Raw genomic sequence first — 12419 nt, 5'->3', positions numbered from 1 at the left:
GCCTAAAGGTTCTGGTCACAGTTCTCAGTGCTGGGTTTCTAAAACAAACTTTCAGAATGTATAAGAAGGAAATAATTTTTTTTTCTAAATGTAGGCAGACTTACAAGCTTTTCAGACTGCAAGTTCATCCTCAGCGTTGTTATAAATAACTTTGCAAACAAATCACACTACGTAGGCTAAAATACCTCGGTGATAAACAACAGAAAAATAAATTAAGTCCTATGGAAAACTGTAAACACTAACTTTCTCCTCCATCTGCTTTATCTTTGTAATTAAGGCCAAAATTCACCAGCAAGCACAGAAGTCCACCCACAGATCAGACATGGAAGGTCAGAACCAAGCTATGACAAACTTGCTAATAAAATGCCTGCAGTCTATCAAATAAATGATTATGATTTTGTTGTGAAGAGAAAGAGAGGAATTCTGGAGTATGAGACATAAATTAAGCGTGCTCTGTACCACCCAGAGCAGCAGCCCTGAAAGACCACACTCCATTTGCCTGGATGTTCTTTTATAAATGTTGCTTATGAAAACCACACTCACGCTACACTCACTGAAGGATTGTTGGTGCTCCTGCTTTAACAGGTATGTTTAGAGGCTTTACAATGTCATTTACACAAATATAAATGGCACATGAGTTGTTTATATCTTAGTGATACATTTTGAGTAAAAGAGAACATGTAGATATATTTGTGCTCATAGAGCTTCATGCTTTACGATGAGCTTCCTGGTTTTCAATATGCAAATGGAAATTTTTGAAATGGACACTTCAAAATGTCAGAAGCACTCAGTGTTTGAAAGAAGGCTCAGTAGAGGCAGTGAGAAAAGGCTGGTGGGCCTGCATTAGACTTCTAGCCTGGAATTGGAAAGGATGCATTTTGGCATATCTTTAATATTTTAAATGAGAACATGACTATTCAGCAAATAGTAAGTAATGATTAGCATCTAGGATGCAATGCTCTATGGTGTAAAGATGGGTAATATAAATAAATAAAATTATAATAGATAGGTTCTAGAATTGAACTACTTTAAACTCAACTGCAACATCTTGGATGCAAAAAAGATGTAAAAAACCATGCACTATTTCAGTGCTTTGCTTCTGAGTTTCTTATGAATCCAGACATACTGCATAAAACAACAAGGTTTTTGATAGTTTTTATGTATAAATAAATCAGCAACTTGGAAGAGATACTACATAATAATAGAAAAAAATGTATTAATTATTCCAAGTAGTCAAATACGAAGGAGACAAAATGCTTAACAAAAGAATAGATACACAACATGACATATCCTGATCAATATATGGGCTACACAATGACTTACACTCAGTAGTTCCAAATGCAGCAATCAAAAACAGAGAAGTGGCATAAATAATAAAATGGAGCTATTTCATTAAAACTTGTCTGCTGAGTTGAATGAAGGGCAAACAAGGTCTTACCTACGTGAGGATTAGACCCACCTTCTTAATAATAGCTAGGGAAGGTGTTCTTAAACATCAACCATTGGAGTACCCAAGCGCAATCAGCCTGAATGAGATCCCAGGAAATCAATAAAATTCTTGCCAGGCCCCTTCAAACTATTATAGAGCCCCAATGTGCTACAGAGCTGCAGATTACAGGCTGGCTGTAATTGCTCCCTGGAACAACCCAAACACGGTTCCAGGGCCTTAATGAATTCTGTGCAGCATGGATAGGTCAGCAAAGTACAGAAACCTCTTTTCTCAACTCCTACGTGTAGAAATGGTGTGCCCAACATTTCCTTTCAGTTTCTGGGGGCAGTTGCCCTCTGCCAAAGTATGACTAATGTGCAATGAGACAGAAAGACATTTTTAATCCATTTGTCTGTAAAAACCCAGAAACTGCCGCTCCCAGAGCTGAGGCATCCATGTGGTTGGAAAAACAGACGATTACAGAAAAATCGTCACTGTTGTTTTTTTTTTTATAGAAATGAAAACAGAATGTGTGACAAAGATCTTAATCAAGATTCTTAAATATGTTCTTAATCTTTAAGCAGAAAGACATTTCAATTGCACATTGCCAGGTACTGTTGGCTCCAGTGGCTTACTCTGAGCCACTGTCTAAACACTCAGTTAGGATGCAGTGGCTTCCAAGGATAGCTGCTAGGGCTCAGCTGAAATGTTCAAAGGGCCATATGCTAGCACGTGCAAATCAGACAGGAAAAATCTAAAGCCCAGCACATACTCCTGGCAACCTGAAATGTCTCCTGGCAGGATTTTGCTAGACTTCATGCATTCAAGTCTTAAAAGTCCTCCCTCCCTTTAATCTCAGCAACACAGCATGAAGCCTCCATCACTTCAAAAAGACTTGCCTTCCAATCAGGATATTTTTTCTGCTGCTTTTCCTGAACACATCCTTTTCTTCCAATTCAGTGTTGGCTGAATTTTCACTCTACATCACAAAATTCCTCTCTCTCGATTGATTGCAGACTTCAAATATTTGTAGACCACTGAGTTCTTCACCTGCTACGTTTGCATGCATCCTTTACAAAGGACATATGGATACGTTCAAGTTTAGCTTCTTTAGCCTCTCCCTATAAGTCACTCCTAGATTTCTGATACATCTGTGCCTGTCACTACACTTAGGGCTTCTAAAAAAATCTGTTACTAAAACAAGAGATGTTTTAGTCAAGAAAATGAACTGAGAAATCATAAAATCAAATCACTCTCAAAACTAACCCAAGAATAATACAGTTATTGGAAAACAGCCTGAAAAGTAATATTTAGTCTGCTATAGCCAATTCCACAGATTTTGTTTTGTGCTTTCCTTACACGAGCACTGTGGCTCATGAAGCACCTTGCTATCTATGTAGACAGCTTCCTCAGGTGCTTGAGGGGCAATGTTTGTTTCAGAGGCTAAGAGCCCAAGCCTTTGCATGCACATCAGTAAGTGCATCTGTGACTAGTACCATAAACAAACTGGGAACACATCAATAAATGAAGCATTTGCTAGTAATAGTTACCTGAAGATACAGAAGAGACATTTTTAGTTGGCTAGATGTTTCTAAGTCATCTGAATACTGGTAGGATATAACCTGCATCTCCTTAAAACTACACCTCAGATAATATCAAGCATTTTACCAGTGCTTAATGAACAATAAAGATAGTTAGAAGTACTGCTTAGAAATACACAATATTGTTAATAAATGACTTAGCTCACTAGGGGTAGATTCTAGAGGAAGAATTTCATATCATCAGGTCCTCAGACTAGTAATTATAGCTTACATTTTGAAAGGCACAACCTTGCTTTCACAGATGCAATTTGCATCAAAATCTGCACTTACAAAATCAGAGAGAATGGTTTTGCACATATAAATTAATTGCTGACATTTTCTGGTGCTTGAACTGCAGACAATTAGCTATCAGTCACTACTGACCGGGGCTTTACCCAGCGAGGATGCAAAAAATAAGGCTCTGCAACTAATACCAATCCCATGAATACTGCAGTGTCCTAAACATCCCCAAACTCGGTGAGTTTCACCTGATAAAGAAAAAATCTCTTGAACAGTAAAAGCTGATACAGAACCGAAGGTTGGAGGAAGAGGGTGGGGGAAGGGGAGAGAGAGACTGATTTGCTTTCAATGAATATGAAAAAGCTGATCTTTGCCATTGAGGAAAATTCTTGCACCAGCAAGTGCTGACTGATTGCAATGAGGAATGCTTTATCACCAAGATCCAGACACCCTGTCATATGGTGATTATTATTCCTGTCATGACCCTCTGGTCATCAAGCCACAGTGTCTTTTGTCATGAAACAACTACCCAATAAGGAATAATCTAGGAATAAGCCTGTGGCATAATATCTTCTACTTGCTTATACACACAGCAGGAGTAGGAAAATCTTCTTCCTATGAGTTATTACCTGCTCTAATCCACTTTGGAAAATAGCAGTATTTCCTTAAATTTGTGAAGCACGCAAACATATTTTTCACAAGCCACAGCAAGCTGGATAGCTCAGCCCAGAGCTGAAATAAAATCTCAGAGTTCTCTCAGGTAGTGACAAATAGTCCAACATCACCATCAGATCCACACAGAAATTATCAAACATTTCCATTAAAACTTAATAAGGACATGTAAAGGCTGAATTGGGCACCATCTTCTTCAGCTTTTAATCTCACATTGTCTACAAGGCTGAGGTCTGGCCTAAATCCTGCTCTTGAAGCAACAGCTCTGACACACAGAAACAATGCATGCTCAAAGGCCCAACAAGCACATGTGCCACCTACCAACCTTAGATCTATTTTCGTTCCTATATGCTAAAGCAACACTAAATTCTTCCCCATTATCCATATTAATATTAGCCAACTGTATAGTTCTGCAGAACTAATTAAAACTTCCGTGCATTATTTCCCTGGCTTTTCTAATACAGCTCTCTGAGAATGGGGCTAGCACTCCGCAATCATAGACAGAGCACGCTGCACTGAAAGCATCCTGGGAGGAAGGGCTGGGCAGCCCTGCTCCTACAGCAGACAGGAGAAGCCATGTCTGCCATGCCAGCCAATTCTTTTCATGTCTTTTCTGTCCTTATTGCTTATGTAGATCACCTAACACAAGGACTGTTTTGAATGGTTTTACCCAACTAGTAAGATAAGTAACAAATACAATAATACATATACAACTGTACAGAATAAAAAATTAATGGTGTTAGAGGAGGATGATGCACACAGACATTAAGTGTGACACTGGGGAGGAAGTGGGGGTAAGTGTGCATGGTTAATATGAAAAGATGTCAAAAAAAATGAAGCATAATAATAGTGCAATTTATCCTTGCTAAACGTACTGCGCTGTGCTATAATTAAATATGAAAACCTAAATTTATCTCTATGTTCGGCTGTCATTAACTTAACAGGGAGTGCACATGTTCTAATCTAATGGCTGATTTTTTTCTCCATGTGCAGCATATTAAAATGTATATTAGCCTCAAGGTGCATAAACACAAAATAATAGACCAAAGGTTTTGGCCTGTGGAGAAAAAAATCCATGCTCAAAGGCCGTCAAGTAGCTGGTGATGCAGGGGAGACACTCACTTAGCCTCATTAAGCCAAAGCTCTCTTTTGCTTGTCTTTTGTTCTGCATGACAGCAGCCTCTTTGTTGTATAATAATTCATTCCAAGTTCGTTCCAAGCTACCGAAACTGGTGAACTGTGGCCATTTTAATGAGCAGTATTGGTGGTATGCATAATCTGGAAGCCACGTGGACCAGGCAATCACAGAGCACTGCAGCCAGCAAAATGAGATACTGTCGAAATCACAAATTTGTCAAGTTGTTTTTGGACAGGGTATTATAATAAGCACTAAAATATGCATCTTATTACTCTGCATCTGCCAGTCAAAGATCACTGTAATGAATGCATGCTGCAGGGTATGACCAGGCCATTTTCCTAAGTAAAACAAACTGCAGAGTACAAAAAAAGAATTATGTATTTTTGGCAGTACCTGGATTTTTTAAAAATCCTTTTGCAACAAGAGTTGGATTTTCCCGGAGTGGTGTCTGTTGCCAGCAGTGAAAGCACTAAAACCAACACAGCCAAGGAGTTAATGCGAATACACTGTTCCTTAATAGCCACATTCACTAGCTGTGAATATCAAACTTTAAACTCAGGGCTTAAAGCAATTTTAGCATACAGTACGTATAAAACCTACAAAGATTAAACTTCTTAACTCTACCTTAATAATCCTAGTTCCTTTTGTTTTATCAATTTCAACTGAAAATGGCTTCACTGTCAGGGAAAGTACATTTTTTATAAGAAACTGTGGACTGCATAAGAAACAACATTGTAGATAATCATAACATATACTTCCATAATAGACCCATTAAGCGAAAACTAATATTAGGTTCTTTCTTCACATATTGTTTAGGCTAGGGATTTTTGCCTAGCCTTGCAAACTCTGGGAGATTTATCAACAGCAACAAACCCTCATGACTTGCACAGCAGGGTGCAGAGGGTTGCTCTGCCAGTGCTCCCCAAACCACTACTGGGGATGCTCCACAAACAGACCATCAGACAGACTCCCATGGGGAGCCATGGGGAGCCCCTTCTTCACCTTGGCAGAGAAAGTGAAGAATGAGGAGGGGGGAGCAGGAGGAAGGGACTTACTTTTTCATCTGTCTGCAGATACATTTTTGCAAAACCTTATTTTTGGTCAACCCAACAAGCATAGGCTATAACAGTCCCTGAGTGTGCTGAAGCACAGTCCATTTAATACCCTAAACAAAGAGCCCATCTTTATCAACAATAGCTTACACTTAGAATCACAGAATCATTAAGGTTGGAAAAGACCTCTAAGATCATATAGTCCAGCTGTCAACACACCACCAATACTGCCCACTAAACCATATGCCTTAGGAAGCTGTGACTGGCTGAAATCTATTTTTCAGGTGCAAGACTTAAGAATAGGAAATGGGATCAACGAGATCAGCCTAAAATTTATCTTTTCCCCCTCTGAATCTTCAGAACTGGTGATGGGAGTAAGGGAAGAAAGGTTGAAACAGGAGGAGTGAACACCTCTGCTCACTGAAGGTGGTCAGAGGTCTTGAAGAATTTGAAAACAGACAAAACTTAGTGCATGCATGGCAACAGTGTCCGTACGTAGCTGGCAGTTTATTTATTTAATAGAAGAGCCAGTGTAATATATCATATGAAATGTTCAAGGTTTTGCAAAATTGTCTCTTTGCCCTATAAAAGACCATTACATTTGACTGCAATCAAGTTAGAATTTAGCAGGCTTCTACTACTCAGAAGAATCAGCTTCTAGTACTCATTGATAGTAAAAGGGAAAGCATGTTTAGCCATAACTGGAAGTCCACGTATTTAGAGAACAAAATTCGCAGTTTATTAAATCTAAGTTACAAGAATTTTTCTATGAAGTTCATGCACTGAATGGAGCATGTTCAGGATCACCTTCTTTCATCTCTTTGCTGAAGAAATTGTCTATGTTTTTATCAGATATGGCTTTAACATTTTCATTACAACACAATCCCAAAAGTTGAGAAGGATCCACTAGGAAAAAGAGTTGGTTTGGGCTTTGGATAATTCTGAAATCAAGACACTTCTGTTAACTGTTTTCCTTTTCAATTTTTTAACCTTTAAATACAACCAAATAAATGTCACTGGTTTGCAAACTTCTGGTGTTGAAAGCAAGGTATGAAATATCTGTATATGTTTACCTCTTCCTATAAACACATAAACTGCCACATGTTTAGCTACCTGGCATGTGCAGAGACCACTGTGTTAGGTATGATTTTGCAGCTGACATTAGGTGGGAGTTTATAGAGAAACACAGTATCCCACTTCTGTTGCCATCAGCTGACACCACTGTATCTCTTGGACATAATCACTTCAGCTCCCTGGAGTAAGATCAGTGACCAACTAATAAAAGATTCCTGTAATAAACAGACAAGGTGAGACAGTGACTACGCAGAGGAGATCAAATTGCACCTCTGGGGAATACTGTACCCTGTCTAGATGCCTAGTGAGAACACAGTTATCTTTATCACTCCTGTTGATATATATTCCTAAGAAACTCAGGAATATTATTCTAAAACACAATTCAGTTAATTTGGGATTACAAGGATACTAACTGTGCTCTCCTTCTCTTATGCAGCCACCCTAATAATTTTTGGTTGTAAAAGCATGCTTAACTGTCTGCCTCATTGCATCATGCTCTTGATCTCCATCTAAATTCATGATGAGGCAAGTGTGCTTTTACAAAAGTTCTTCCTTGAGGGAGTCAGTGAGGAAGCAGCGTGGTGTCACCATTACCTTGCCACTCTCTCATCTCAGTGTCTATATTTGCAAGCTGAGATTATAGCTGAGACAAACTGACAAGGTTTATTTCACGCATTCAATGGAAAGGTTATTCAGAGGTGATATTAATGACAGCCATCTGTGTCAAAGTTTCAAATGTCAGGTCCTCTCACAGAAAAAAAAACCTAAATAAGCCATCAGAAAAGCAATGAGGAAGAAAGCCCTGAAGACTGGTTTTGTCCACTTTTGTGAGGCTGATGCAGCATCTATGCTAGGACTGTCTTCGGAGTGGCTGTGGACAAGGCTGCAGTCCTAGTAAAGTGTGAATAAAATTACTGGAGCTACAGGAAGCTATGAGAGACAGTGAATAGAAGCCACAACTGAGTTTTGCATTTCTAAGTGGGAATCTCATTGATATTACAGGTAGCGTACTACCACAGGTCACATCTTGGGACAATGGCAAGTATTGACTGCAGCAGCAAACACTGCATTAGTAAACATAAAATGCTAGTTTTACAGAAAAACTATTAGAAAATATGTACCAGCTCCCTCAAAGATGATACATTTAGAGTCTATGGACCAAAAAATACATTATGCAATGTTGAAAAGTAAAAAGTCAGCACTTGAGTTTCCAAAATATTTTTCAGCACCATGATGCTTCTCATTTATTAAGGGCTGGAAATTATCAGATGAAAGTATTTGTAGCGTTAATGTAAAAGCAAAATAGGTACTGATCAAAATCATTCTCCTTTTTAGCCGAGGGTGGGTGTGCCTGCTCTTAAACTGCTTTTTCACACCACTTAGCACAGTGTTTTTAGTATTCTTTCTGTTTACAAAGTAAATGATTGTGATAAACATAACGACAGTGGTAACTGCTCATTTTGCCATTTATCTGGTGTCTGAAGGGCAAGACAGCTTCGCTTTGATGTCAGGTGTTCTTCTTAGAAGAAAGTGTTTATCATTTCATTGACTCTGGTCATCAAATACTAAAAAAATTCATGACAAAATTCTACTGTGTCACTCTCCTGTGGCGACACTCTGCACCCAGCATCTATTTGATGATGATATGAGGAAAGGACATGAATTATCAAAAGGCTAGAGCACTGCTTTATAAAAATATGGATGTTAACATTCTGTATCGTACTGTGAGTCAACATAGAAACCATTATGAACATATTTAAGTAGGAATAGAACCAGTCTTAATTCTGTAATATATTGAGGCCTGGGAAAGGCTTAATGAACTTTTATACAATCAGAAAGCAAGTAGTTCTCGAAACTTTTGAAAATTATACTTGTTCCACAGTTGCTTATAATTAAATTATCAATTGCCTGAATTATCTCTACATTTCCATATGAAAATCAATAGGAATTTCATCACTTACAAAGTGGAGAATCATTCCTTTATATTTTTACATTTACCGCAAATAAATCACAACATTTTAAAATCGACATCCTGACATTTTAAAATGCAAAAGTGCATCAGTATTTGCCGTTTAGCTTCTTACAGGGTTTTACCAAAGAAACTGCATTTCATTGCACAGTAATGCCAAGAGAAACTTAGACATCTCCTTGGAAGCTTTTAAAAATTGGAAGGAAGGATTTGGGCTGTCACATTTTAGTGCACATATAAGATATGGTCACACATTATTTTTATCAATGAGAACATACACAGCACATCAGTAGGCTATCTCCTCTTTTTCAAGAGGGTGTAAGGGTACGCTTTTTGGAGAATTTATTTAAGAAAGAGAATCAGGACTGCATATTATTACTTGCTGCCAAGCAAGCTAGATACTTGTGTTTGAATCGAGATGGAACTGCAATACTTAACTGAATTTGCTAGGCACAAGAACATGAAATCCAATATTGATAATAATTTATGATGGTAAGAATACTGATTCCTATAGTATTACTAACTTAGTTTATGATAACATAATTAGTTACACTAATAACACTGCTTAGGCACAGTGCAACTAATTATGATATTATAAATATTAATGATATCAAGTCTTTGTATTTGACTGCCCCTAGTAGGATCATTTATCATAGTATTTCCTTTTACCCATGTGGTGTTATTTTTCTTCCTTTTCCCTTGAATGCTTATTCTTGGACTGTCATTTTGAGCTTCAGTTTAAAAAATATCGCTGCTTTATCAATGGTGCAGCTTTATATTTTATTATTTAGTAGCAATGATCCAGTGATATAATTCTGTGCTAAGGGCAATCAAATACACAACTGGTTATATTCTGAGCATCTTACTCTTCTTAAATGTCTAAAAGAGCCAGCCATGATTACATCAGGCTTTGTTTTTCATTCTTTTTCATTTGACCCGTTTCAAGTTAAGATTCCTTTGAATTATTAAATGCTCCCTTATAGCATCTTTTCACACTACCTTTTCTGAAGTTAACTATTGATGTAGTGACAAGCAAAGAAGACTAAGAATTATTTTTTTTTCTTATTCAAAAGGACACTAGAAACATCTTTGTCAATGGCTGTCCGTTTAGTAAAATGCAAACAATACCAAGAACACAGAGCGCTGCTTTAAAGAAGAACTGAAAAAAAATCTCTGTCAAGTGAATTGAAAATGCTGTGTTTCTACAGGTGTTACAGAAAGGAAGTCTGAATATAACCCTTTGAGACTGGTTTAACTGCTTAGCTTAAGTAGATGAAAATGAAACTGCTTATATCTTGTTTTATTTTTAAGCAGTGTATTATTCAGAGCTTTAGGATTGGGATTGTCTTTTCTCCTGAAAGGTAATGTTATAATTTTCAGAGCTCCACAGAGAACAACAATACAGGAGTCTCTAATCTCCTGCTAAATCCAACTCTAGTCATCAGCAATGATAAGCAGAGATTTGGAGGCATTTGACACTCCAAATCCTATTCTTTTGTAATTCTTTACTTTTTACAACATTTTCAACAGTGTTATATCAGATTTTTAGAAGGATAATCAATAGGCATGATGTATAACTGAAATCAGTCTTCAAAGGGATCCCCTCTAGTAACCAGAAACAAAAGATCTGCCTCCTCGCTGTGCAGGTATTTTGCTTAAAGCAGTAGGCAGCAAGGCATCAGTAGAAAGACAGTTACACCTCCCTGCTTCTCAGCAAGGATCAGTAGGTGTCCTGGTGTAGGGGTGAGCAGTACTGGGGCTGCTGCAATCTATTGTACTTGGCAAAAATCTCCAAAGATGCTTTTGTAGTGGGGAACTACTAGAGCAGAGATGAGAGACAGTCCAGAGGTTAGGAATTCACACAGAACATAGTTTACATTCCTATTCCACCACTGACTTTCTAGGTTTAAAAGATCTCATGGAATTTATTAGATTATTCAGTTTTTCTGTTCATCACCTGGAACTTCCCTGCCTTGTAGAAAGCATGGGATTCAGTATCCATGACAGACCATGAGGTGCTCAGGCATGATGATCAGCTCCCACTTGATGGAGCATTCCAACGATCAACTTGGTTGTGACAGAAGCTGTCTCAGCTGGTCAAGTCTGGTGCTAGGGGGCTTTCATATCTCCTGAATATTGCATTATGGTGAAACACCCTGGCACTTCTGGCACAGAATTAGTATTTGTCTAAATAGAGTTGAGTGTCACTAAAACAAGCAGTCCAGAAATTGTTCCAATACACTTGTAATTTTACATCCTACACTTTAAAATTGGACATGCTATTACAAACAGATTGGAGACATCATATTCATAGTAAAAAGTTATCCCATATCAAGGCATTTCAAGTCTGCCTGCTTAAGCTGCCCTTAGATATTTGCTAATATCTCGAAGGAAAAAAAAAACACAAGGCAATTAGCAGAGACCGTGTACAATGAAGATGGAATTGCATAGACATAGTGTTATGCAGGAATAACAATGAAACAACATACCTTTCCTATCAGATCAGCAATTCCAGATACTGGTTTTCCTTTCTGATGGCGCATGGTTGCAGGACTCTGCCCATTCCAGTCTCCAAGTTCCTCAATGCTTTTCAGGTAAAGAAGAGCTCGCAGTCCAGTGCAGTAGTCATCAATAACAGTGAAATCTTGATTCTGGATTGCACTGCACACCTGTGAAATGTAAGTCCAGTTATCAGCAATGTCCAGGCTCAAGAGGAGCAGAAGAATTTAGCAAACGTTTTGGATTCATTGATCGATGACCCTTATCGAAACTACACTAGCAAAGAATTATGAGAATTCAGGATATTTATTGGCTGCTTGATCCTATGTCAGTTCAGGAAAAAAAAAAAGGGCTGTGTAACTCTGATTACACCTCGGTTTCCTAATGGCATCCCTTAGACCACATCCAAAGGCTGTTCAGAAGCAAGCCTGCAGCGTCTGCCCCAAGATTGACCACAGTGCACCTCCAGGACTCTGCTGCCACACACACAGACATTACCTGCAGATGCTGGGCATTTCCTAGCCTGCCCTGTTTGTTAAGCGCAGACAAAGAGATTTAGGCTCCTGCCAAGGAGAGATTCTGTAGTCCAGCCTTCCAGCTAAAAGAAAGGTCAATTAGAGGAGGCTATCGAGGAGTGATCCAGTTGGGTTTTGAGTATCTCCAAAGACACTTCACAACTTCTCAGGGTTTACTGTCTAATTTCCCTTACAGTTTTTTTCATATATTTCAATTGTATTTTCTGTATTCCAATTTATGCCCATTACTG

General features: G+C 38.3%; 1 protein-coding gene across 11 annotated transcripts in view; it reads right to left on the bottom strand.

Moving 5' to 3' along the window:
- The window catches only part of DPYD (dihydropyrimidine dehydrogenase), a 333346-nt gene that overhangs the window by 30926 nt on the left and 290001 nt on the right, over positions 1 to 12419 (bottom strand). For all 11 annotated transcript variants that reach the window (XM_021404735.1, XM_021404734.1, XM_021404738.1 and 8 more), the window contains one exon: positions 11644 to 11823. In XM_021404735.1, the coding sequence (XP_021260410.1) occupies positions 11644 to 11823 (180 nt within the window). The remainder of the gene's footprint in view (positions 1 to 11643; positions 11824 to 12419) is intronic.

Source organism: Numida meleagris, chromosome 7, assembly GCF_002078875.1.
Source record: "Numida meleagris isolate 19003 breed g44 Domestic line chromosome 7, NumMel1.0, whole genome shotgun sequence".
Lineage (NCBI taxonomy): Eukaryota > Metazoa > Chordata > Aves > Galliformes > Numididae > Numida > Numida meleagris.
Note: the sequence above shows the minus strand (reverse complement) of the source record. Positions and strands in the feature narration are given on the sequence as shown.